This window comes from Ruditapes philippinarum, unplaced genomic scaffold, assembly GCF_026571515.1.
Source record: "Ruditapes philippinarum isolate M1 unplaced genomic scaffold, ASM2657151v2 ctg5030_1_1_1_1, whole genome shotgun sequence".
NCBI classification, from domain to species: Eukaryota; Metazoa; Mollusca; class Bivalvia; order Venerida; family Veneridae; genus Ruditapes; species Ruditapes philippinarum.
The window spans coordinates 36,563-62,872 of NW_026863905.1; the positions used below are offsets into that span (position 1 = coordinate 36,563).

Genomic DNA, 26,310 nt, shown 5'->3' on the forward strand with positions numbered 1-26,310 from the left:
CTTACCGGTTTAACCGGAGGGGACTTTAAGTTTACCCTCCGTCCGTCTGTCCATCTGTCTGTCTGTCCGTACGTCCGTCTGTCTGTCCGTCCGTCCACAAAACTGGATCCCGCGATAACGCAAAAAGTACTGAAAATATTTTAATGAAACTTGATATATGGATAGATGGCAGTATGGAGATTATGCACGTCTTTTTCTTATCTACCTATGTTGAAAATTCTGGTTGCTATGGCAACTAATAGTTTGAAAATATGGCAAATTTAACACATAAACTGGATCCAGTGATAACTCAAAAAGTACTGAAAATATTTTAATGAAACTTAATATGGATAGATGGCAGTATGGTTATTATGCATGTCTTTTTCTTTTCTTCCTACGTTGAAAATTCTGGTTGCTATGGCAACTTATAGTTTGAAAATATGGCAAATTTAACACATTAACTGGATCCAGAAATAACTCAAGAAGCACGGAAAATATTTTTATGAAACTTAAAATATGGGTAGATGGCAGTCTTGAGAATATGCAATTTTTTTTTTCTTTTTCTTTTTATATTGAAATTTCTGGTTGCTATGGCAACAAATAGACTGAATTTCAAGATTTCTGATTTAAATTTTTAAGCTTTTTCACTATAAGGTCTTTATTTCTTAAGGTGTTTACTTCAAACTTAAAATATAAGTTTCTGGTTATCAACCACATCATATGTGACAAGGTTTACAACTCTAGCACAACAATGATCAGAATTAACTCCCTTGAACTTAATTTTTTTATAAAAAAATGTTGTCTTTTTTAAATAACTTCTTTATTTCTTAATGTATCTACTTCAAACTTCATATATATGTTTCTTATTATCACTTAACAAATTTGAGAAGGTTAAATGCTCTAGTAAGACAATTTTCAGAATCATGGCCCCCTTGAACTGGAATTCTTTTTTCGAGAAATTGGTATTTTTTACTCCAACTTCTTCATTCCTTTAAACTTAAAGTAAATCTCACATCATATATGACAATGTTCATAAATCTAGCATCTTTATTTCAAGAGTTATCTTCTCTTTAAGAATTTTGCATTAAAATATGTTATATTTTGGTAACAGGGATGTTTGAAAAAATAACTTTAGAGTCTCATTCAGTCTGTCTGTCTGTATGTCTGTCTGTCTGTCTGTCTGTCTGTTCATAAAAACTGTTTCCTGAGATCACTTTTAAAGATTTTTTCCAACAAATTTATTTAAAAAAGAGAAAAGTTGAAACATTAGTTATTCTTATTCATCCTGAGAAAATTGGACCTTTTGATTATCTGTTGTATTAACATAATTTCCTTACTAGGCAGGAAAACTTAACACATTACATTGTACTGTGATATTGACAAACTTAGAAATCAAAAGATTTAAGTTCATTCATGTCATTCATTTACTGGTAAAATTGAATGGCCAATGGCCCATCAGAATGTCGCCGGGGTTCTAACCGGTAGGGGACTTATGGATTGCTTGCAATACTATAATTGCTTGTTTACATTGAAACAGCAGGGTGTTAAGGATAAAATATTATTACCACTGTATAACATAACGTTACACAATTTGTCTTTGAATTAGTAGAATGGCAATGCGGTAAGTTTCAAACAGATTGACACGTGGCAGGCTGTTAGTTTTCAGCTAGTTTACAATGTCTTTCAACCGGAACGTTAATTATAGTACCATGACATTGTTATTCACGTAAAATTATAAAAATCGTACTTAAAGTTATCTTTACATATACCAATCTCATAAATGTTTATGAATTTTGTGAAGTGACAAATAGTGTAAGGTGCATTTGCATCTGTTACGAGGAACCGGATAAACCCATCTTAAATTTACAAGATTTAAAAAAATATTTGAATGTTAATGTGACTTAAAATCTTCGGTTTAGCATCACAGTAACATCAGATAAAGGTAAAAATCAGGTAAACTTGAAACAAAAAAAATCATTATCACGAGTTCTGATTTTTTAGAATTATAATTAACCTCAAGTTTATAAGTTATTATAATTTATTTCTATACTTAACTATTCTAACAACAATTCAGTTGACCTCTTCTATTTTCTATTTGTATTTCCACATTTTTTACAAGAATTACGTCAATGTCAGGTCCTTGATCGTAAACAGCTACAAAGCTATAAAGGCATCTTTTTTGTTTAATTTTCTACTTTCTTCCTTAAACTAACTTGGAATAATCATGAATTTCTATTTCTATGCTCTTTTGTCCCTACGCAGATCGCGCATGAGCGAGAAAATACTACTTCCGGTCGATTATTCATTGCAACGGTGCGCGTCGTAAAAAGGTCTATATATATTCATATAATAGTGAAAAACCATGACCCCTTGAATGGGATCAACTTTGACCACAGGGCTATAATTTGAACAATCCTGACAATTCTATATATAAATAAAAAACAATGGCTAAAATTTGAACAGCCTTGGTAGAGGCACACAAGACAATGTTTCTATCGCTAAATGTTAGGTGTAACTTAGAAGAAGAAGAAGATCATTTTTACGTTATACATGTAAGTATACCTTTAAGCCCCGGGACAGGGTCAATGTTGACCACAGGACTACAATTGGAACAATCTTTTTGGGGTCAACAAGACAATGTTACATACCTATTATTTTAGCTCTACCACTAATATTTGCAAGAGAATACTTTTTGTGTCTAAATAGAAATATCATGACCTCCGTAGGGACCAATTTTGATCACAGGGTTGGCGGTTTGAACACTCTTGTTAGGGGTCTACAAGGCAAACACGCACACGCACACGCACACGCACACACACACACACACACACACTTGCTTATCAAGTTTCAGAAGCTACTTGTAAAATATTGAGATTGTCTGTCCTTATTACTTCAGTCAATTAAATGGATTTAAAACTAAAACATAACTTTCAAATAAAAGCTCGGGCTCCAAAAAAGTTATTCTGGACATATTTGAACATATAGTGTTTTATATTTTTATGGACAAAATTTACCTCTGAATTGCCATTGCAGTGTTGTTGCGGTTTGGCAATCAAATCCAATTTTTGCATAAAATGAAGTATTTCAGTTTTGTGTTTTGCGAATTGTGTGTCTGAATTCCAAACTGCGTCTAAAATATACATTATGTAGATCTGTTATAATACTCACTCAAACAAAACAGAAATGTCAACAAGAGTCTTTTGTTTAGTTTTACGTCTTAGAAATAAGCTTCCATTTAAAATCTGATGCCAATCATTGAATTTTATAGATATAATGCAATGAATAAATAAGTAAAATGTTAAATCAACCTATGTGAAAAGCATTAAATTTCATATTGCAACAATGCTTTTTTTTTACTGCTCAAGAAAAAAATGATTTTAAAAATCATGTATGTAATATATGACCTATTAAATCCTTTTTAAGTATAGCAGTATCGTCAAATGAATGCCACATTTTATAGAGCTGTACATCCTTCTGACAGAACTTTTTCGCAGAAATCAAACATTTCATGGCATCAACTAGCCATTGTGGTTTTAATAAAATGTAGTCCTTCAAGTTTTCATCGCTAAAATTGCAAACACAATTGTAAGATAATTTAGATACAAACAGATTACTTTAGCTAATTTTAAGGGTATTGTTTGCTGTGGTATATACAAATTAATTGAATTTTCAGCGAAAAACGTATAGAAATGACATATAAAATTGACTTTACATGTTTGTACGTTTGAATCCAGTTTTAATTAGTTTAAAAAACAGTAATATTTGGTAAATGTCATGACGATATAAAGTTACAATTCAACATATTTAAAGTCTGACTTCCAGTATCAAATATTTTGGTCGTTACAGTCATGGATAATAACTTTTGTTAATATGTAGAAAATGAAGAGTACCTAAAGTATAATATCAAGCCTGTCTCATGATGAAACCTCAGAAATAAATCAAGCATTTTTGAACTAAGAAGAGACAAAGGGTGTCCTTCATTGACCTCCATGAGAGTTTTCCTTTCCAATATCTTAAATCAAACAAAATAAATAAAATATGATGATGTACAATTATACAATGTTTGATGAAATGCTAAATTTACAGTTTTTATGTTAGAATAATATATATTATGCAGTTCTAGCTTTGGTGCTTTATTTTATGTTTGAACGCTAAACTGATGCAAGATAACTTATTGGTTAAATGCATAATTAAAAAAAAACAATTTATTTTATGCCTTATTGTAGTTTAAAAACAAAAACTTAACTGAATTTTATTAATGACGAACGAATCGTTTTATTAATAACCATAACTTTGGTTATTGATTTGATCATGTCATGTTGGATATGACAAGAAGAGACTGATAAAAACTGCAAAAGATGCATTTCAAAACATGCATAATCATTATTTACAGCTAAAAATCTATCAAAGTGGAAGTAGTATAAGGTTATACAGAAAACTACATACTTCTTTAAATAAAATGTTGATTTTCAAGTGGTGCATCCTTTGTATTGAAATTCGAAAAGAAAATGACAAACAGACTACGAACTATATCAGACTTGCTTAGATTTTTTTTAAATTAAAAAAAATTATAAAATAAAGACTCATTACCGGAAGTCCACTTTCTCTAAAACTCATTATCGCTTTTTCGAGTAAAATCCATCTCACAGGATATTGGTCATCCCAATTACTTTGTGCTTTGGAAAGTTCTACAATCCTCCTTTTAAGAACTTCAACATTTGGGTCTTTAATTGCGTTATCTATTGAAATGTCCTTAGTCGTCAAGTGCTCATATAATTCTTCAAATTCCGTTAACATTTTTCTCACGTCAGAAAATATTTTTTCGGATTGATTTTGCCTTTCCTTTCGTAAACAATATATGGAGTATTAACAAAAGTATTACAAACAGAAGCATATAATTTTAATATTTCAAATTTATGTAGTAAAAAGACAAGAACTGATATTTTACATTGACCACCTTTATCAAATAAACATACGCTTATCAAATTTTTTTAACATATAGTACACACATTCCAAAATCGTTTTCCATAAATACGGTTAAAACTATCACAAATTTTGCCAGAACTAGTTTGGCCATACTCTTAACATATTCTTAATGATACAATTCATACATGACGGATATTAAGTTCCACGCGTGGTTTAACTAAAACTGATGTGAGGAACATTTTTCACATTGATTTTTTAAAACCATTGTTTCATGGTAATAACACTGAAGTAACCCATTTTAAAATGTATTTCAAATATAAACTGATTCGCTTGCAATTCTGAAAATGACATCTCAATCTATATGAAGATTTATATCGTATCGCTTCTTGTAAGATTTGATTTGATGAAAATGTTTGCCTTAAAAGTGTAATGCCTCATGACATCAGACTTTAAAATAATAAAAGCATACACAAGATGAACTGAACATTTTTGCACTTATTTATATACTTTTACTATGCCAGTTAACAAATGCATGTTATTAATGAACTATCAAGCAAAGTACTGTTATTAAAAAATTTAATTATAAATACCTCGGCCAGTTTATCGGCAAATGTCCCAACCAAAATGACTGGTGGTTCTTTAGAAATTTTCGATGGACAGTATGTATGTATCGAGTTCAGCCAAAACTTTACGAATTCTGAAAAAAACATAAACATTTAAAAAAACTATCTATATAAAGAATTATATTCTTTAATTTGTAGCAATTAAACTATTGACAATTTTGATTTCAGAAATTGACAATTCTAACCGGGTAAAAAGGGAATAGATTCCAATAAACAGTAGGTTGCTTCAATTGTTTTTGTACTCTTTTCTTAAAGTCATGTATGTAAAAATGTTCGTATGTGACGAATAAAATATTTTTTCACAAACCTGATATTTTGTATTGTTTTTCTCCGCCCGTGTCAATAAAACAGTCATCTTCAACGAAACTGTCAACATGCTTAGACAGGTCAATGACCAGGAGATATACTGCTCTTCTTGATAGAAATATTTGATGAGTTCCATAGTAGATATGCTGACCAGCAAAGTCCCAAACAGACAGGTCTGCGGTATCTTCGGTCACATTTGTCTCATGCATGCTTCCTATTTGTGTTTCTTGAATCAGTGTCTATAAAGAAACATACATCATTATACAAATGAGAAAGGTGAAGGGTGAAATTACATGTATGTCCATGGAAAATAAATGTACATGTATTAACTTAAGGTATATTTTTCTCTGTTTTAGTGTCACATCACTGTGACTAGTGACGTGTGGAGGCCGTTAAGTGTCGGCCTGTATCAACATGTTATATTTTCAATCCCTTAAGATCGTTTAGCACGGCATTATTACTATCTATATTTTCCCTTAAACGGCAAAACTCAAAATGTTGTAGACTCGGTTTGATTGAGCCTGTCAATGGACGGTAGTGGTCACTCTAAGTACCGTCCTCCCCTTCCTAGAATAACACGTTTCATGTAAAAAAAATGTAGAAGCATTATGGTAAGAGTATAACAAGGTTCCGTTCAAAAACCTTCATATATTATGTCAAGAAATATTCCAGACAATAAAAGTCCATTATACATATTTTTGCTATTTACTACAGTCTAGTGTTTTCGTTTCTTTGCTTTTATTATATAAATATTCTTGTACGTGAAGGTTATGCGAGAATTTAGTTGGCAAGAACTTTTGTATGGGTTGAATAAGTTATTGTTAAATGTAGGTAAAAGCATTTTGAAATGGTAAATATAATAAGGACATAATTATGTCAAGTTTCATAAAAATATTTCCAGTACTTTTTGAGTTATCACTGGATTCAGTTTATGTGTAAAATTTGCCATATTTTCAGTCTATGTGTTGCCATAGCAACCAGAATTTTCAACATAGGAAGAAAAAAAAAGACGTGCATAAACTCAAGACTGCCATCTACCCATATGTCAAGTTTCATAAAAATATTTCCAGTACTTTTTGCGTTATAACTGGATCCAGTTTATGTGTAAAATTTGCCATATTTTCAGCCTATTTGTTGCCATAGCAACTAGAATTTTCAACATAGGAAGACAAGAAAAAGACGTGCATAATCTCAAGACTGTCATCTACCCATTTGTCAAGTTTCATAAAAATATTTCCAGTACTTTTTGCGTTAACACTGGATCCAGTTTATGTGTAAAATTTGCCATATTTTCAGCCTATTTGTTGCCATAGCAACCAGAATTTTTAACATAGGAAGAAAAGAAAAGGACGTACATAATCGCCTTACTGCCATCTATCCATATACCAAGTTTCATAAAAATATTTTCAGTACTTATTAGTTATCGCGGGATCCAGTTTTGTGGACGGACGGACTGACGGACTGACGGACTGACAGACAGACGGACAGACGGACGGAGGGTAAACCTAAAGTCCCCTCCGGTAAACCGGTAGGGGACTAATAAACTATTATAAGAGGGCCAGAATTATGACTAAATCATTGAGCCAAAAAATGCTTTGATTACATTGAAACATTTTTTGTGCTAAAATGATTGCTAATTGATGACTACATACGACTCAAGGTAATTTTATCTACTGAGTTTTAGCGCCTTCTAAAAATGAAAACTATTTAACAATATTTTTTATGATATATTAAAACAAGACAAACATATAAACTATTTAAAAGTACCATTAACTCAAGTTTTTTCTTGGCCTCTTCCCGGTCAAACTCAGGACTAAAGTTTTTTTCTTCGGATCTCGTGCCGTTATTCTCATATTTTGTGACGGTTTCATTCACCTCTCTTTTCCCGTCTTGCGTTAAAAAATCATCATGTAGCATAAATGTTAGATTTAAAACACAAAAATACATCGCAGAGAAAAAGAGTTTTAAAACAAATAGTAGTTTAATGTTTCGGTTTTGAGATTACGAAATGTAAGAATTTCTAAACAATTATTAGTTTAATGTTGATTTTATCAAAACGTACATTTTTAGTTCTTGTATTGCTTTTAACAAAATTTGTTAAAAAAGAGTGAATTTAATGTCAATGATGATGTAACGTGTTAAACGATAAACATACCATCGACTCGAGTTCTAGTATACAATAGTTCTTCTTGCAGGTTTTGTGTCGTTTCTGCTTCATTTTGATGCGACTGCAATGTATCTTCATTGCTTTTCATGTGTTTTTCCTTAGACCATTTCATCAATTCCGACACAATATGGCTGTTATGATTTCTGTCAGAATAACCTTGTTGATAATTGAAAACTTTGAATTTTAGTCATAAGATCAAGATTTAACAAGTAATTATCATAGTATTGCAAGCAATCCGTAAGTACCCTACCGGTTAGAAACCCAGCAATATTCTGATGGGCCATTGGTCATTCCATTCAGTTATACCATTGAATGAATGAATGAATGAATGAATGAATGACATCAATGAACTTAAATATTTTGAGTTGTAAGTTTGTCTTTATCATAGTAATGTCTTAACTTTCCCTGTCTAGTAAGAAAATTATAATTATACAACAGATAATCAAAAGGTCCAATTTTCTCAGGATGAATAAGTATAACTTATATTTCAACTTTTTTCTATTTTAATTTGTTGGAAAATTCTTTGTGAAAAAAGTGATATGAAACAGTTTAATAAACAGACAGACAAACCAGGCTGAAAGAGACTCCAAAGTTAATTTTTAAACATCCCTGTTACTAAAATATAACATTTTTTAAAGCAAAATTCTTAAAAAGGAGAAAACTCTTGAAATAAAGATGCTTTATTTATGAACATTGTCAAACATGATATGTGTGTAACAAAGAACAATTATTTTAAGTTTAAAGATACCATTTATAGTCACAAAGTAAAAAAAAACAAATTTCAAATACACCATTGACATGTATAGTAACAAAGATGAAAAGATATAATGTATGTGTTGATAATGAATGAATGTTTATTTTAAAGAAAATCCATAAAGGAACAAAAAAAAAGTGAAAGATGAATAAGAAAAAATCAAAGTTTAAGGAGGAGATAATTCTGGAAATATTGATTCTAGATTTAAAAATCTTGTCATATTATCATGATGTGGGAGTTTGAAGTAAATCCTATAAGTAATAAAGACGTTGGAGTAAAAATACTAATTTCTCGAAAAAAGTTCAAGGGGGACATAATTCTGGAAATAGTTTTGCTGGAGTATTGAGCCTTCTCACAAATGTTGAGAGTTAATAAGAAACATATATATGCAGTCTGAAGTAAATACATAAAAAATAAAGAAGTTAATAAAACAAGAAACATTTTTTTCATGAAAATTCTTAGTTCAAGAGAGGTTATTCTGAAAATTGTTGTGCTAGAGTTAAAAATCTTGTCATATATGATGTTGTTGATGACCAGAAACTTTAAAGTTTGAAATAAATAACTTATAGTGAAAAAGCGTAAAAAACTAGAATAAGAAATCTTGAAATTCAGTCTATTTGTTGCCATAGAAACCAATATTTTCAATAAAGGAACAAAAGAAAGATATTAATAATATCCAAACTGCCATCTAACTCTTTTTCAAGTTTCATAAAAATATTTTCAGTATTTCCAGTGCAAGTAAGACATCTAGACCCCTTGACTTCTCGACCCCTTAGGATATTAAGATGACATCTAGACCCCTTGACTCTTAGATCCCTTGTAAGATGACTTTTCGACCCCTACTGACTAAGACATTTCGACCCCTGTTTTAAATGCTGGACTTAAAAGAACCGTAAATATATTTTGAAAATAATGTAGGACTTATATATAATCTTTAAGATTTTTGTTTAAATTTATTTGTTTTTCTGAAATATCAGTTGCAAAATTTACATTTTTTTAAAATCTAATTTTGGTGATTAATAAACAAATCACAGTTTTCATTTGTTTAATTACGGACTAAAATCGGATAAAAGTCCCGTGGTTTAATGTTATGGTGCTAATTTATAATTTCGTCATTAGCGCATTAAGTAACAATTATTTATAAGATATATAACATCGCAAGTTACAAATTATCTTTGATGTTATAGAAAGCCTTTGCTAATTATTTACACACATTCTTTAATAAAATTATTTACTAAAATTTGTGAAGATATACATAAAAACGAGTATTCACAACACCCTAGTTTTATTAACATTAAGCGTGTTTCCTATTAATATTGCCTGAATTGAAGGAATATTATAACAGACCTTTTTTGTGTATATATTTGTCATAATCATATTAATTTATTAAATGATAATTTATTAAATGATTATTTATTAAATGATAATGTCCGTTTTGTGTATTGCGTGCAAGGAGATTGTTCGTCCTTTACAACATGCCGTTACATGTGATATTTGTGAGAAGGTGCAACACAGAACCTGCAACACTAGTGAGTAATGTTTCATTTTTCCATTTACATATAATTCATACGAAAGTCGTATCAATAATAACTAAAAATTTGTAAACGTTATTGTTTTGTAAGACATAATAATGTTACATTGGCAATGAACTAAATGAAAATCAATTGAGTGTAATAGTCTACGGAAATGTAATTATTGACTGCGTAATTATTTACGGAAGCTGACCCCCCATATTTATCAAAATAAAATAAAAATCAGTACTTTTAGATAAATGATATAGTTGAAGATATATTAATTGACTTGGTCTGTCAGATATTTACAAAAAATGTATATGACTCACTACTAAAACAATTAAAATTCGTAACGGTGAAAATTATAATCAGCGGTTAAACTGTATCCAATAAAAATAATTAAATAATAAGGATTTATTTTTGATACACATTTAATCACTTTCAAAGATATTTTGACCAAAAATAAAAATGAAAATGACTTTGATAAATGATCATCATACATCTCCCGTGTGCTGGTTTAATGTCATACATGTAAATGTTTAATCAGTGACACGTGATAGGATAAACATTGGCGAATGCCGTTTATTAATCAAATTATCGGTCATACATGTATGTGTTTATTCAGTGACACGTAATTGGATTAACATCGGCGCTGACCAATACTAATCCGATTATCGCTCATTAGAAAGGTATATACATGTATTATCAATAAACGTAACTTTATTTTTTTAATTTTGTTATAAGATGAAAAATTTGTATTTTGCCGGTATCAGTAGAATCGATTATTACATGGCACGTAAACGTTTAAGCGTTGTACAGTTCAGTTGTAGTATTTGCAGTGACGCTCCTTCAGATCAAGCAACACCTGATCATGACAATTCCGTTGATCCAGCAGACAAGGAAATGTATAATTGAAAAAAAAAGATTATCAATAAGAAATACAAAAATACAGTTTCAAAAAGTGTATATATTGTAAATATTGTAGTTATTACATACATGTATATAAAGAGAGTGATAGTGTCTGCGTATTCTATTTATTGTTATTTCATTGTAACGTGTGTACATGCATATTTATTTGTGTTACTGTTTTTGTAGATAATTTACATAAATTATAAATAAACGGCTGAAAATGTTCTAAGCTAGTCATTACTTTGTTTTTTTATTTTAAAAAAGCACGGTCTTTCCAAATATAACAATACATTAATTAAGGGGTCGAAATGTCATGTATATTTAAGGGGTCTAAGTGTCTTAGGGGTCTAAGTGCCAGGGGTCAAGATGTCTAAGAGGTCGAGGTGTCAAGGGGTCGAGGTGTCAAGGGGTCGAGATGTCATAGACTCTTACCAGTTATTACTGGATCCAGTTAATGTGTTAAATTAGCCATATTTTCTGTCTATTTCTTGCCATAGCATTAAGAATTTTCAACTTTAGAAGAAAAGAAAAAAGACGTACATAATTTCCATACTGCTATTTATCCATATATCCAGTTTCATAAATTAAAATATTTTCAGTAATTTTGCGTAATCGCGGGATCCAGTTTTGTGGACAGACGGACTGACAGCCGAAAGTTCTAACGGGACAGTGATAGTGTGGCTACTCTATTGTTCTCTCTTTTGTTCGTTTAAATCACACAAAAGAAAATAGCCACATGAAAGCTTTACGGAATGAATGACATCAAAGGGTAGGAACAGTTACCTATTGTCCCTCTAGCCACATAATTACTGTCCCTTGAGAGCGGACGGACAGACGGACAGAAGGTTAACCTATAGTCCCATATGGGGACTACTAAATTCTAAAATCAAGTTGTTTTAAAGGATAACTAGAAATGTGTCCATAGGACACCGGTGCCCCCAAACTCCACTGTTGTGTCAATCTTATGACTTTAGGTCAAATATTTTTAGGCTATATGTGCCACAAGTTGAAAACTAAAAATCGTTTATTAATTAAAGGGCAAGAACTTTACAAATACTGAATAAATCCACAAGCAAACACCGAGGTGCATGGCTGACCAACATTCTTGTAAACTTTCAGACCTACAGGTAAAATCTTTTTTGAGTTATACATGAACAAGTTGAAAATTGCAAATTTATACTAAGTCAAGGGCAATAACTCAAAAAACCCACATGCAAAACCCCAGGTGCAACCTTCACAGTGATGTTGATCATTATTCCTGCAAAGTTGGTTGATTCTAACTCAAGCACTCGAGTAACATATAACAAAACATAATGGAACGATTTTCACTAGGTCAAGGGCAATAAATCTGACAAAACAGAATAAATCCACAAGTAAAACTGCAAATGCACAACTTCACATGCTGAGCAACATTCCTTTAAAGTTTCATGACACTAGATCAAATACTTTTGGAGTTACGTGCGACACAAATTAAAAATCGTAAATTTCTACGCAAACAAGGGCAACTAGAACTATCGATGAATGCGATTTATGTAAATTTAAAGACTTAAAAACTTTTAATAACTTTGTAAAAATGCAAAACAGAGTTATGAAACTTGCCCTATATATCTAACTTGTGTCACCTCGTATATCTTTTAAGTTTCAAGCTAATACATGTGCTAGTTTCAGAAATATTCAAATACATGTTAAAATTAAAGAACATTTTCTTAGTCAATATTTGACCTTCAAGTGTGACCTTACACCGGCACAAAGGTTACATAGGTTCTCCACAAACAGTTGTTGAGGTGAACATTTGAGTTAAGTTTGAAGAAAATTCTTTCATGAGTACAGGATTTATAGAGCGGACACAATATATTGTCTAATATTTGATTGTTTGTAAATTTGAATACTTAAAAAGGGGCATAACTTTATCAAAATGTAAAACATAGTCATGAAACTTGACCTGCATAATGTTTATCTTACTTGTGACACTTCATATATTTTAAGTTTCAAGCAAATACCTTTTCTAGTTTCAGAAATATTCAAATACATGTTAGAATTTAAGAATATTTTCTAAGTCAATTTTTGTCCTTCAAGTGTTACCTTGACCTAAAGCCGGCAAAAGGGTTACAAAGGTTCTGCACGTTACCTTGTTGAGGTGAAAATTTGAGCCAAGATTGAAGAAAATCTTTCTGTAAGTGTGGGACTTACAGAGCGGACACGACATAGTGTCTTATATTTGATTGTTTGATATCTGACCTTCAATTGTGACATTGACCTTGAGCTGACACATGGGCACCATGGGTTCTGCACACCCCTGTTGTTGAGGTAAACATTTGAGCCAAGTTTGAAGAAAATCCTTCAATTGGTATAGGATTTATAGAGCGGACACGATAATGGAGACGGACGGACGGACCGACCGTCGCAACAAAGCGAATCCATTATACCCCCACATGATTTGGTGTGGGTTTAGTAAATACTAAACATATCCACATAAAAAATACTACTGTGCACAACTACACATACTGATCAACATTCCTGTAAAGTTTCATGACTCTAGGTCAAATACTTTTTGGGCTACATGTGACACAAGTTTAAAATTGCAAATATTTACTTAATCAAGGGCAATAAATCTAACAGAATAAATCCACAAGCGAAACCCCAGGTGCACAACTTCACATGCTGAGCAACATTCCTGTAAGGTTTCAAAACTGTAGGTCAAACACTTTTTGAGATATGTGCGACACAAGTTGAAAATTGCAAAGTTTTACTAAGACAAGGGAAATAACTCAAAAATACTAAATATATCCGCACGAAAATACCCAGGTGCACAACGACACATGCTGATCAACATTTCTATAAAGTTTCATGACACTAGGTCAAATTCTTTTTGAGCTACGTGCGACACAAAAGAGAACGGACGGACGGACGAAAGGAAGGAAGGTAAGTTGACTTACTTTTGTACTTTCTTACTTCCCTTCGTACGTTGTTACATAGTTACTTATTGCCTTTCTTCCTTACTTACTAACCTACTTATTAACCATTGGAATAAACTTTAATTTTTACCACTTACCATCAGTCATAGATAACCAATTGCCGTCTTTTAATGTGACTTTGCATTTTCTCACATGAACATCAATGCTATTCGTACTTTCATTGTCGGACGAAAGATCAACATTTTCACCAAAAAGTCTTTTTGTAAGGGTTGTTTTACCAACTCCCATATGCCCTACTACCATAACTCGTATGGTATAAGCACGTGTTGTTCCGGTTTCCAAAGCTTCCTTATATAGTTCTATTGATTCATCATCCATCTTGAGAACTTCCACAGGGAAGGATTCTACGGAGGCTATTGAAAAGTTTTATCAGAGCTATAACACAAATGCTCAGTGTGTGATAAACTTGATTTAAAAAAGGTGATAAACTTGATTTAAAAAAAAAAAATTCAATGATACAGCCGCTTTCAGCAAACTAATAATTTGTTAGCATTAAAATTTTGAAATTGATACTAAAGTGTCAATTACTAATGATAAACTTCTTAACTGCTATTTACTGTCAAGCGCTTTAGCAATGGACGGTTTTATCTATTAAGCCCCCTCCTTTTTACTTATGTAATACAGCACAACAACATCATGCCTTGTCAAAAACTGTAACGAAGACACAACAAATTAATACCATATTTGTCAATTTTTCCAAATGATAATCAAAACGGATTTTTCGTCTTTTAGATTTTAAAAGGGTATTACACTACCTAGTAATCTAGGAAGATCTTCCAACTTTATTTTAGGAAGAGCGTATGGTACATCACTCCATTTCTTGTAGGTACTCACACCATGTGTTCGCAAATTCCTAAACTTGAAATTGATGATTTTTAGGATCATGCAGTCTAAGCCATCTCTCAGTCCAATTATACCCCAGTCTATTGGGCATTTCTTGCAAAACATCTTGTATTTTATGTGTAGGCCGTCATATGTTGTCGGATTATTGTGTTCTTTTCTTGTAATATTGTCAGCGAAATCTTTATCAATTACGATATGATCATATCCAAGCTGCCTTACATCAGAGAGATAACAAGCCAAAGTGTTGCATCTTCCACACAAAATTGCGTAATCTACATCAGACTTCATTTTCTTTTTCAACTTCTCAACTTCTGCTTTAAATCTGTATTTATGTATTTCTTCACTTTGGAAGGCATTAACTTTCAATTTGATGAGTTTTGGATCCAACTGTTTTACAATATTCATTGCCCTATACATCATTGCAGCTTTGTATGTATTAATCATTTCTTTCTCTACTACTTTACCACTTCCAATAGTGATTGTTGTCGCTTTTTTCTTACGAGCACGACCTGAATAAATATTTTATTGATGAAACAAATGATACATATGTCGACTGAGAGGTATGGTTTAAACTGTTTTCATATTGGTCTTTTAAAGTTTTGAATGATGTATAAAATATTTTGACATTATAGAAAACTTTAAAATATCACCGATACATATATATTTAAGACTAAACAGGCTGACACGGGTTTGTTTTAGTACAACTTGCTGATATATCAATAAAGAGGTAATAGTTTTAACCAATACAAATGTTTACGTTGAAATCTCAATTTAATTGGTCAAGTAATTTTTTTCTAGGAGAAAGTTCAATACCTTTCATTTGTATTTTTGTTATTTCATCTCCGGAATACTCGTAACTAAGAACAATATTACAATCAGGTACATCTATACCCTCATTCCCAACAGATGTACATACTAGAACTTTGAAGAATCCACTGCGAAACTTGTCAAGTATCTCGGTTTGTTGACTTTCTGTCATTCCTGTTAACAATAATGAAAATCATATAATCAGGAACAAATAACACACTGCCGTTAATATGAAAAATCAACTAGTTAGGGGTTTGGTAAGTCAAGTTAGATATGAAATGTTTTGACCACGTGTAAATGAAAATTATATTATAATTAATTATAATTATAATAATGAAATTAAAAGTTATAATATTCAACCGCTGTAGTGCTTTGCGTTAATAATAGAAAGTTCAAATTGTCATACCGTCATCTCCACCACGATTTTCCTTTCCATATAATGGACTCGCTTTTACTCCACTACTCTGGAGATCCCTGTCCAAAAATGCAGCAAGAGATCTGCAAGTTGCTCTTGCCTTCACAAAAACCATGGCCCTTGAATCGTCCCCTTTGTCATCAAGCATCTTACGTAAGGTGTCGCTCAAAATCCTCACATTTGGATTTTCTGTGTTTTTCCCTTTCACGTTTATTGTTTTCTGCACATCTGACAATTAAAATGGGTGAAATCAATGGTACCGTTATTATTTCTTTTTAGGATTTTGAAGATGAACAGTTATATTTCCCAACTATTATTGTATATCATAGATAATGGCATCATTTCCTTAATTCTTTGCATCAAAATTAAAAGTGATATTTGAGTATACTCGTGATAAATTCGTAACAACAACGATAGCTAACTATCAATCATTAAATTTAACAATAAAACGATGAACCTACTTTGCAGATTTTTGAACAGCTCCTTTTCCATCTCAGTTAGTTTGTCTTTGTTTTCCCCTTCAAGTCTGTGTTTTTCAGCCAAATACTTAATGACATCTCTCGAAAGCAAGAGTTTGTTAACCTCTAGGGCCGAGTTGTAAATCTGATCGATTTAAGAAAAAACATATTATATCATTTTTAATTACATTTGTGCTTATTGCATCTATTATACTATAGAATATGCCAGTATGAGGGTCACGATGGCCATGGATCGCTCATCTGAGATACATTGCTAGAAGCGGTCACGCTATTATAATCTAAAGTCAGTAATGAGGTCTATTAGGGTTTGTCATCTTATCAAGGCTGTATAATTATTTGAAATATCTGAAGATATCTATTACCAAATGCTGTATGACAAATATCTAAGTTCTTGGACAATAAGACATAACTCAATGAGTTTGACTCTGTAAGCACATATAAACCACCATTGCAAGAACAAGCTTGTACTCCTGTCAAGGTGATTCTACTTGCCAAATGATGAGAAAACTTTTTAACAAATGTTTACTTTATAAATCTATGTAAAGTAATTGACTCTGCACTTCATTTCACTAGTAACTATCACCGAGTGAAATTTCATTGAAATTCCTTCAATACTTATAAGTTATTCTGCGGACAAACATCATTAAAGATTACAAAGGGACATAATTCAAAAACTAAGTAATGTAGAGTTATTAATCTTTGACACTGCACTTTCCATCCCTAGTCTCTACAACTGTTTGAAATTTGAATCAGATATAAATAATAGTTTAGATGTTTTACACGGGAAAAGCATTATTTAACAGTTTCAAGTTTCATAAACGGAGCATCAAGCAAGGTAGAATAATGTGTTTTCACACTTCACGTCCTTTCACCGATATCTGTCAGTGTGTGAAGTTTATTCAAATACCATTCTCAGGACAAAGGAAGCTAATTTTAAAACTGATCAAAGTAGAGTTATGGTTCTTTTACACTTCCTACTTTGAGTTATTAAAACAGTGTGTAGCTTCAATACGATATGATTAAAACTAAGTTATAAAGAGGTATGGTTATTTCACACTGCACTTTTTTCAAGTCGTAGTTTCAATGAGGAATCACTGATAGTTTAGAAATTATACTCGAAGCATATTAATATGCCGTTATTGTAAATGAATACATTGATAAGTTTTCAGACAATTATAAAAATACCATTATATACTTAAGGACTCTTGAAATAGCACACCAGTTGACACACATGTCTCTAATTTAGACAGTTTACTACAGAAAAATATAAGTTTTACAACGATCATTATGACAAAATTACGTCGTGTGCGACTAATTGGGCTAAATAAAAACGCGGAGCTTATCTCCAGGTGTTTGTCGCTTTTTACTATGTCCAAGATCCGCCATTAAATGTGACATGGACGATAAGCCCACACACTGCCACTTTTACTTGTCACATAGTCTTCATGTTATCATCATTTGATTAAAATTTCATGAAAATAAGATTATGAAAAACTAGTTCTCAATAAGCATTCAATAACTTTTCTTAACCTTTACCCGATACAGATGCCTTGCTTGTTTTGGTCTAAGATTTGACCGAATGTTCATAAAAAGATATAGCATGTCATGGGCTTCACAAATCCGCTTATGTAAGAGACAGGCAATCCTAGCATGAATATCTACACTTACTTTATGCCAGAAATGACCTAAAAACACATATTGGTACCGTAAATATGTTAAGTTGAAATGTTGGGTTGTTAAGGTTCACATTTCCTTATTTTACTGCTACTGAAGCATTGTTAGGGAACACAAACTAACGATCTTTCAAACCAGCTAAAAATATTGTCTTGTTCTATATCTAAGGATGATAAAATGCAAATATTTTCAACCTGTTATGATGAAATTTTAAAGTAATTAATTAATTGATTTATGTACTTTCCCATTATAAGATATGTATATACACTTAATTGTTTTTTCAGAAACTTACATTCAAGTATTTTGCACAACTATTTATATCTCTGGACACATCATAGTCAACCACCTTCAAAGGTGCAGCTCTCATTACATCAACTGTCCATTTATTGTATTCTTGAGACTCTCGGTCACGTGGCTGCTTGTCCATGAGATCAATCATATCAGGTTGCATCAATGAATTGTCTAAAAATTAAAAACATGTTTGATCATATTTCTATGCTCTTTGTGTGTCACATTTATAATACTACACGTTTGTAACGTCCGTTTTCATTGGTGAATTGCGACGTTTATAATAGTTTTTTATAATACTGTTGCTGTGAATTTGTGAAGAAATCTAACTTTCTTTATAAATTCGTGATAAATATTCCTGACATGTTTTATGGCCATATTTTAATGGTTGTTTGCAATATAACTCTGGCCTTGAAGTTCGGGTTTTATTTTCAAAGCTTCGTATATATGGGACCATGTAACTAGTTAAATATCTTTATAACTAATAGTTTACACGTATCACAAATAGAACTTTTTTGTTAGACTAGAGAAAAACCTTTAAAATTTTACACAGGAAGTGTAAAGGAATTCAATAAGATCAAGTCGACTACAGTGACAATTTAGAACTTCTATAACAAGAAGTCTTTCTTGCTGTTCAAACTTTATGACAGCATTTATATTGCACATATCATTTAATATGCTGTAAAAAGTAAAAATTATTACGAAAAAAATCCTTTGAATATATAGGAGATAACATTGTGTTGTTTTCACAATCTAATAGTTAACTTCTGAAAGAGTCGTTACCTAGGACGCTTCTGTTTTTAAACTTATGCATGCAGTACGTAAAGTAAACAATATGTTCCGAAATAAAATATTATTATGCTATTTGAAGAAGCTGATAAGGAAATATACAAATATATCATTTCATGAAGGTATTTTGGAAGCATTCATGTACAAAAATAAAACGTTTATTTTTCAAAGTACAGACATACTACTATACATATGTCTAGCTTTATAAGCTGAGAACACTACGATTGCTTATAAAATTTATACCTTGCAACATATCTTCAGTTTCTTCCATTGCAGTCAATATAAAATGTTTACAAGGGTCATCTTTCTGCTTTACAAGCTGTATTGTTTCTATAAAATCATCAAAATGGCATTTTGTGGGTATAAATTAGCTATAATGCATTTACAAAACAAGTTGTAGAGTATAAAATTATTATGAGGATTGTTTATTCATATCAAACATTTCAATGATTAAGATGACATTTTAAAAATAGTCTTTGATAACATAACACTAAATTATTTGAATAAATTTTTAGGATATCCTTCCAAAGTCTAACAGGGAAGTCATTGATAACATTATGTCTTTCCAAAATTAAAATGAGATATAGATTTTATTTAGCATGATTATAAACTGTTCTTGAAATACAATTGATTCTTATCTTTTCTCTGCAAATAAATGTCATTGAAATGAATCTCATCAACGGACCATTAATAATATTTAATTACTGCCTAAACATGTTGTTCTTTGTGAGTTCATCATGTACATTCATTGTTTTCTTAAATAAAATTCATGCATAATATCTGTAATAATATTTCTTGAAGTTTGAAAATAAATAAACACATATATACCTTCATCAGGAATGCTGACATGTTTCTTTAATTCTTTAAAATTTCTTTCTACCGTTGAAATTATTCTCACGTCCAGACAAGAACATACCCTCAGAATGTAATCAACCGATTCCTGATCTGTTCGAGATTTGCCGACACCAATAGAGGCTGTCAGACCTACTACCTAAAGTTAACAAAAAGACAAACCAAGTATATTCTTTTACGCAGAAAAAGGAAAATGTTTAGACAATTAAGATAATTTGCTAAAATAACAATAAAATCTTCAATAAAGAAAAAAGAACAAATATGTAACTATTTATACTTTCATTTTAAAGTTCATTATAATTTGCAAATGTTTAAGAGGTTGAATGTACATCAGTCGACAAATTATCAAGTAACCTGTGGCATTTCTTTTTTTGTTTTGGATTTTTCCACTAGATATTTTCTCATTAGCGTACTGTAAGGACCATCTCCTCTCGTATGGTGGCATTCGTCAAGTATCAACAAGGAAAATTCTGACAGGCTTTTTATGACGTTGTCTTCTAGATTATTTACTAGAATTTGAGGTGTGAAACATAGTATGTCGTAAGTTTCTAAAAACATGTTTAACATCCTTGATTGGTCATCTTCTCCGGTTATTAAACGAGTCTGCAAAATAAACATAATTAGATAAGCTATTATTTTTATCAAACGTTTGCCAATTGACAACAGTTTAAGCAATATGCAAACCTTGACGCTAAAACGTATTTAAATAAAAGATCCCGACGTTCCAGAAAAATAAATTGATATTGAGTTAAGGTATGTGGCAGCTTAGAAAATTATTTAACATCTGTCAATGTAAGAGTCAGTATTCAGAAAAGTTGTACGGAAGAACCAGACGCATTAAATGGATATCTTAAAGATATCGATATCGCTTACCTGAAACTGTGGAAGATAAGTTTTAAACCTGTCAGACTGTTGTTTGATTAGAGCCCCAGTCCTGGCCATGAACACTACCTTCCTTTGACCTTAATAACATCATGTGTAAAATGAATCAATACATACATTGCACTTTAAAACAAGAGCTGTCACTCAAAAGTGACGAATGCCCCTGAAAATGTTTCTTAAGCATTGTAGAAAGGTATTATGAAAAGAAAAGAGAATGAAAGTAAATAATTGCTTAATATTGTTCTTGTGAAATGAAGTGCTATTTATAGCAAACTACCACTTTTGGCCATGGGTCTTGGATGCCACACATCATCTTGTTGTGGTAGACATACGTGCTAAGTTATTCTGCATAACAATGTTAAAGTTTGGAAACTGATGTGTACCTTCAAACTCTTCTTATGAGTATAAATATCTTAAAACTATTAGAGTGACATTGACATTGGAGGTACGAACATGGGTCTTACACACAATACGTTGTCTTGATATGGTAGATATTTGCGCCAAGTAATTTTAAAACTCTTAAATGCATGACAAAGTTACAGTCCGGACACGAATGTGTATTTTGAAACTTTTCTTGAGAAAATGAGTACCTCCTAACTGTAAAAGTGACCTTCGAGGTAGGGACATGGGTCTTGAAACGCGACATGTCGCCTTCGTGTGGCAGACATATATGCTACGTTGTTTAAAACTCCTTTCGTGCACAAAAATGTGCCTTAAAACTCTACTTGTGATAATATGAAACCTTCAAACCGTAAGTGTGACCTTGGCCTTTGACTATAACGGACATTGGTCTTAAATTAAACACATCACAATGATGTGTTTGACTTCTGTACCATGTAATTTTAAAATCCTCCCAGGCATGACAATACTAAAGTTTGGACACAAATGTGTACCTTCAACCTCTAAGTGAGACCTTGATATTTTAGGTAGTGATATAGGCCTTAACCGCGACACCTTGTCTCGATGTGGTAGACGCTTGTGCCAAGTTTAAAAAATCCTACAATGAACAGTTACAGTCCGGACAGGAATGTGTAAATCCTTCAAGTTATAAGTTTGACATTGACCTTGTACGAAGGGACATTGGTCTTGGACTCGACACGTCGTCTTGATGTAGAAGATATTTATGCCAAGTTTGTTTTCAAATCCTTTTCCGCATGACAAAGTTACATTCCAGACAAGAATGTGTGAACCTATTAATTCTAATTGTGATAATGTGAAAATTCACAATGAAATAGTGACCTTGACCTTTGAAGAAGCGACATGGTTTTTGGACTCGACACGTCTTTTTGATATAGCAGACATTTATGCCAAGTATTTTTCAAATTCTTTAAGGATGACAAAGTTACAGTCCGGACACGAATGTGTGTACATATTGGTTCTAATTTTGATATTGTGAAATTAAAAATGTTATTGTGACCTTGACCTTTGATGTACAGACACAATTCTTTGACGCGACACATCGTCAATGTAACAGTCCTGACACGAACACGAAATAAATGGGGGCGCACAGACAGATGGACGTACCGTTCGATTTTAATATGCTGTTCTTCTGGGGCATAAAAAACGTAAGGTATGTTCCTTAGCTATTGCTTAGAAAATGAAAAGAAACAACAAGATAAGACAAAAAAATCATTAAACAATAGAAAGAGAAAACAATGACAAGAATCATTTTCTTACCGTTCCTAGCATTTTGTAAATGCTGCTGTACGATATGCAGAGCAACCCAGGTTTTTCCAGATCCTGTTTCCGCACAAATGATTGTATTTCTTCCAAGAACTGCATTTTCTGCAAGTTCTAATTGATATTTGCGCAATTGAAATGGAGCTGTTGTGTTCGAAGCCAAAACTATAGATATAAAAAACACAAATCTGATTATTTAACATGATTATGAAACTTGAAGTGTTAACATTGTCAGCACCATTTCACCAACGACCTTAATTTGATAGAAGGACATTAACATAATAAGACTTTTTATGCTATGCATGTTCTTTTAACAGGCATTAGGATTATCATTTTATATTTTTATGTATTTTAAAGACAAAAATTAATCTAGAGGTATTTTCAGAAATATTATAATTAATTGTTATCTTCACACATATAGCAATCAATATGGTGATGATTGTATTAAATTTAGCATGTATAAGCATATGCATTTTCTCAAACATATAGCAAGACACATACCTGCAGTCTCAACACTTGTATTTTCATAATCAGACCCCAATGAATCTCCATCATCATCATCATCATCATCATATTCTTCTTCACGGTTGTTCTGTTCATCAGTATTTCCAGGTTTGCGGTTTGCTCGCCTATATATACCTATTGTTTATGCAAATTTGATAAAGATACTTTATTTTCGTATTGTTTGCTTTTAAATAATACGTAGTCACATGTACTGGTACTAAAACTAGCAATACACCATTTCAAGAACATTAGAATAGTTCAGTACTCCTTTTGAGCTGATGTCATTGTTAAATAAACCTAAAGGGTCAACATATAACAAGAATATTTATTATTTGCAAATGTTTGCTATATTCAATGCATAAAGGAGAAAACATACTGATAAATATTGCAATAATCGTACAAAATACAAGCCTATCTAACTATCCATAAAGAAGCATAAAAATTTCCTTGAAGAATGCACGCTTTATTGTAGGCGATATTGCATTTGTCTACAATTGCATATACCCAACCGGCATTTTCTTACCAACTGAAGGAGATTTTGTCACGTAAGGTTTTATATCGATCGTCTCTAAGCTGTCAATTTGGTACTCGGTTGATGACAGCGATGAGTCCTGCCTTATTGTCAGTGAGGGAGATGCTCCTAAGTCACTTGTATCCTTGAAACCGTCACCTCTGTCTAAGGATTAAATAATTAATAGTAATAAGTAATTTCAAGTGCATAACAAGCCTCGTTACCGCCCATTGGGCCTCTTGGGACGGATATTCCGGTCCGAACCGCAACATATGACAGATATTATTAATGTTGTAGCATATCATTTTGCTTTATATTTGTACGCGGTTTCCTTAATTTGATGATAAACAGAAAAACGGACATGCTAATGGACAGATAAAGCTAACAATATTGCGTTCCAATACTTGTTAACATCATTTATTATCATAATTATAATTTTTTGTTCGACGCATAATCGTTTTTTCTTGTCCAAAATTTGTGCATGTAATATAATACTGTTTGCGCATTCGTGCAATAAGAATATGTTTTTAGAATCAGAGTAAAGAAAAGTTTGTATTATGAAAATATTTCAATGTTATAAAGATAAAACAACATGTTCCAATAAAAGGCAGAAAAAAACAATATGATACTATAATTAGAAGTCAAACGTGTCAAACAAATTAAGAGATTCACAATATGAATGATCATAACCTAGCTTAGGCATAAATGACGAAGGATTTTCAATAAAATCAGGTTCCATTTCTTTCACCAAATGCTCGCATTTCTTCTTCATCAGTAAGTCTAGGAACTCATAATACCAATCCTGGGGCGATTTTCTACACTGCATTCTATCAAGGAGAATCATTGTTGAGTATATGTCGCCTTTAGTTTCATATGTTTTTAGGATAAGTTCCTCATCAGCTGCATTTATGACGCCTCTTGTCTTCAATTCTGACACAAACTCATGTGCATGTATCATTTGTTCAAGATACGGTGTAAACAAACACAATATTTTCTGAGCACGTGATGATGAAAACGCGTCATATCTATTTTGATATGACAGTAATTCCTTCAGGTAAGGATATTCTGTGAATACAAAGATAAAATGTTATGAAACATTGACAACAACTTAATTCTCAAAACGATTCAATAATAACCGAAGATTATTTTAATTTCTGTTTTATTACTGATGACTCAAAGTAAAATTATTATTATCCAGCTATCTTTACGTAATTGAATAAACCAAAGACAAAGTTGTACCTGCACTTTCAAGGGAATCAACAAATGATCTCCATTTACCAGGAGCTTTGGAAGTAAACAGTGCATCTAACAACTCTTGGGATGCCTTTACTGTCTCTCTGTCTATGTATAGATTCTTTATTCTTGCAGCATCCACTTAAATCAGAAATAAATGACATAAATATGACTATTTTAAAGAAAGAAATTTGTAAGAAATGTCTATCAAAATGAATTGTACCCGTATGTTTTACCAATTATATATATTAAATATAAATAATCTATAATTAAAACTTCAGGAAAAAACAAATGTTTATTTATTATATACTTATAAATGAAATATTGAGAAATATTGATGAAATAAAATGTGTATTTTCATTTTCCGTATTTTCACTGTAAAAATTTATTTCTCACTGCAGTGAAACATATTTTCCGTATTTTCACTGGTGTCTTGCGGGACTACTTTCTTTTAAATTCTGCCAGTACACAAAATTAAAGCGAAAGTCTTTCAAATTTTATCGCAAAAAAAAGAGAAATATGTATATAATAAACAGAAAATTCAAGTTTTTTCTATAAATACATGATTTATTTTCATCTTGTGGCATGAAAATTATCATATTTCACTCGTGGCTACCGCCACTCATGAAATATATATTTTCATACCACTCGATGAAAGTAAATCATGTATTTATAGAAAAAACTTGAATATCCTCTATGTATTTACGTGTATAAATAACAATTGTGGTTGCAATACTGTTTTGTCTTTATCGCAGTAAAATGAAGATTTTGATGTTGGAAAATATTTAAAATCGGATGTTGACATTTTGTCACTTTTATCGTATAAGTAATGCTATATTAATAGTACAGTAAACTTTACTTATAGCGAACACGGTTATAGCGAACTTCCGGTTATAGGGAACAATTTATTTTGGCCCGAATTTTGGCCTTCTTTATTTAATATAAAATATATGGTTATAGCGAACACGGTTATAAGGAATTATTGCTTATAAGGAACTCATTTCTTAGTCCCAATTTAGTTAATAGTACAGAAAATTACACTAAAATATTGGCTATTCGTAAATAGATCACGCATTTTCAACTTTCGTTTTCATTCGCACAGATTAAAACTCGGGCGAATGTACCGTTTATCTTTGTATGTACTTCAATACATCTATTCAAATGAATTTGTATAGTTTTCTATTTAGGATATCTTTAGCATGA

General features: G+C 31.6%; 1 protein-coding gene across 1 annotated transcript in view; it reads right to left on the reverse strand.

Moving 5' to 3' along the window:
* LOC132723771 (uncharacterized) overlaps nt 1-25,248 on the reverse strand; it is a gene marked incomplete at its 5' end in the record, with an annotated part of 29,057 nt that extends 3,809 nt beyond the window's left edge. Inside the window, 23 exons of the mRNA XM_060708547.1 lie at nt 2,994-3,109; nt 3,384-3,544; nt 3,870-3,991; nt 4,570-4,821; nt 5,496-5,602; nt 5,836-6,073; nt 7,602-7,723; nt 7,990-8,157; nt 14,228-14,503; nt 14,906-15,502; nt 15,807-15,974; nt 16,207-16,443; nt 16,677-16,818; nt 18,661-18,830; nt 19,689-19,775; nt 20,274-20,436; nt 20,652-20,900; nt 21,171-21,259; nt 22,857-23,024; nt 23,361-23,498; nt 23,887-24,039; nt 24,565-24,939; nt 25,114-25,248. Of these exons, the coding sequence (XP_060564530.1) occupies nt 2,994-3,109; nt 3,384-3,544; nt 3,870-3,991; nt 4,570-4,821; nt 5,496-5,602; nt 5,836-6,073; nt 7,602-7,723; nt 7,990-8,157; nt 14,228-14,503; nt 14,906-15,502; nt 15,807-15,974; nt 16,207-16,443; nt 16,677-16,818; nt 18,661-18,830; nt 19,689-19,775; nt 20,274-20,436; nt 20,652-20,900; nt 21,171-21,259; nt 22,857-23,024; nt 23,361-23,498; nt 23,887-24,039; nt 24,565-24,939; nt 25,114-25,248 (4,433 nt within the window). The remainder of the gene's footprint in view (nt 1-2,993; nt 3,110-3,383; nt 3,545-3,869; nt 3,992-4,569; nt 4,822-5,495; nt 5,603-5,835; nt 6,074-7,601; nt 7,724-7,989; nt 8,158-14,227; nt 14,504-14,905; nt 15,503-15,806; nt 15,975-16,206; nt 16,444-16,676; nt 16,819-18,660; nt 18,831-19,688; nt 19,776-20,273; nt 20,437-20,651; nt 20,901-21,170; nt 21,260-22,856; nt 23,025-23,360; nt 23,499-23,886; nt 24,040-24,564; nt 24,940-25,113) is intronic.
* Between the last annotated feature and the right edge of the window lie 1,062 nt (nt 25,249-26,310).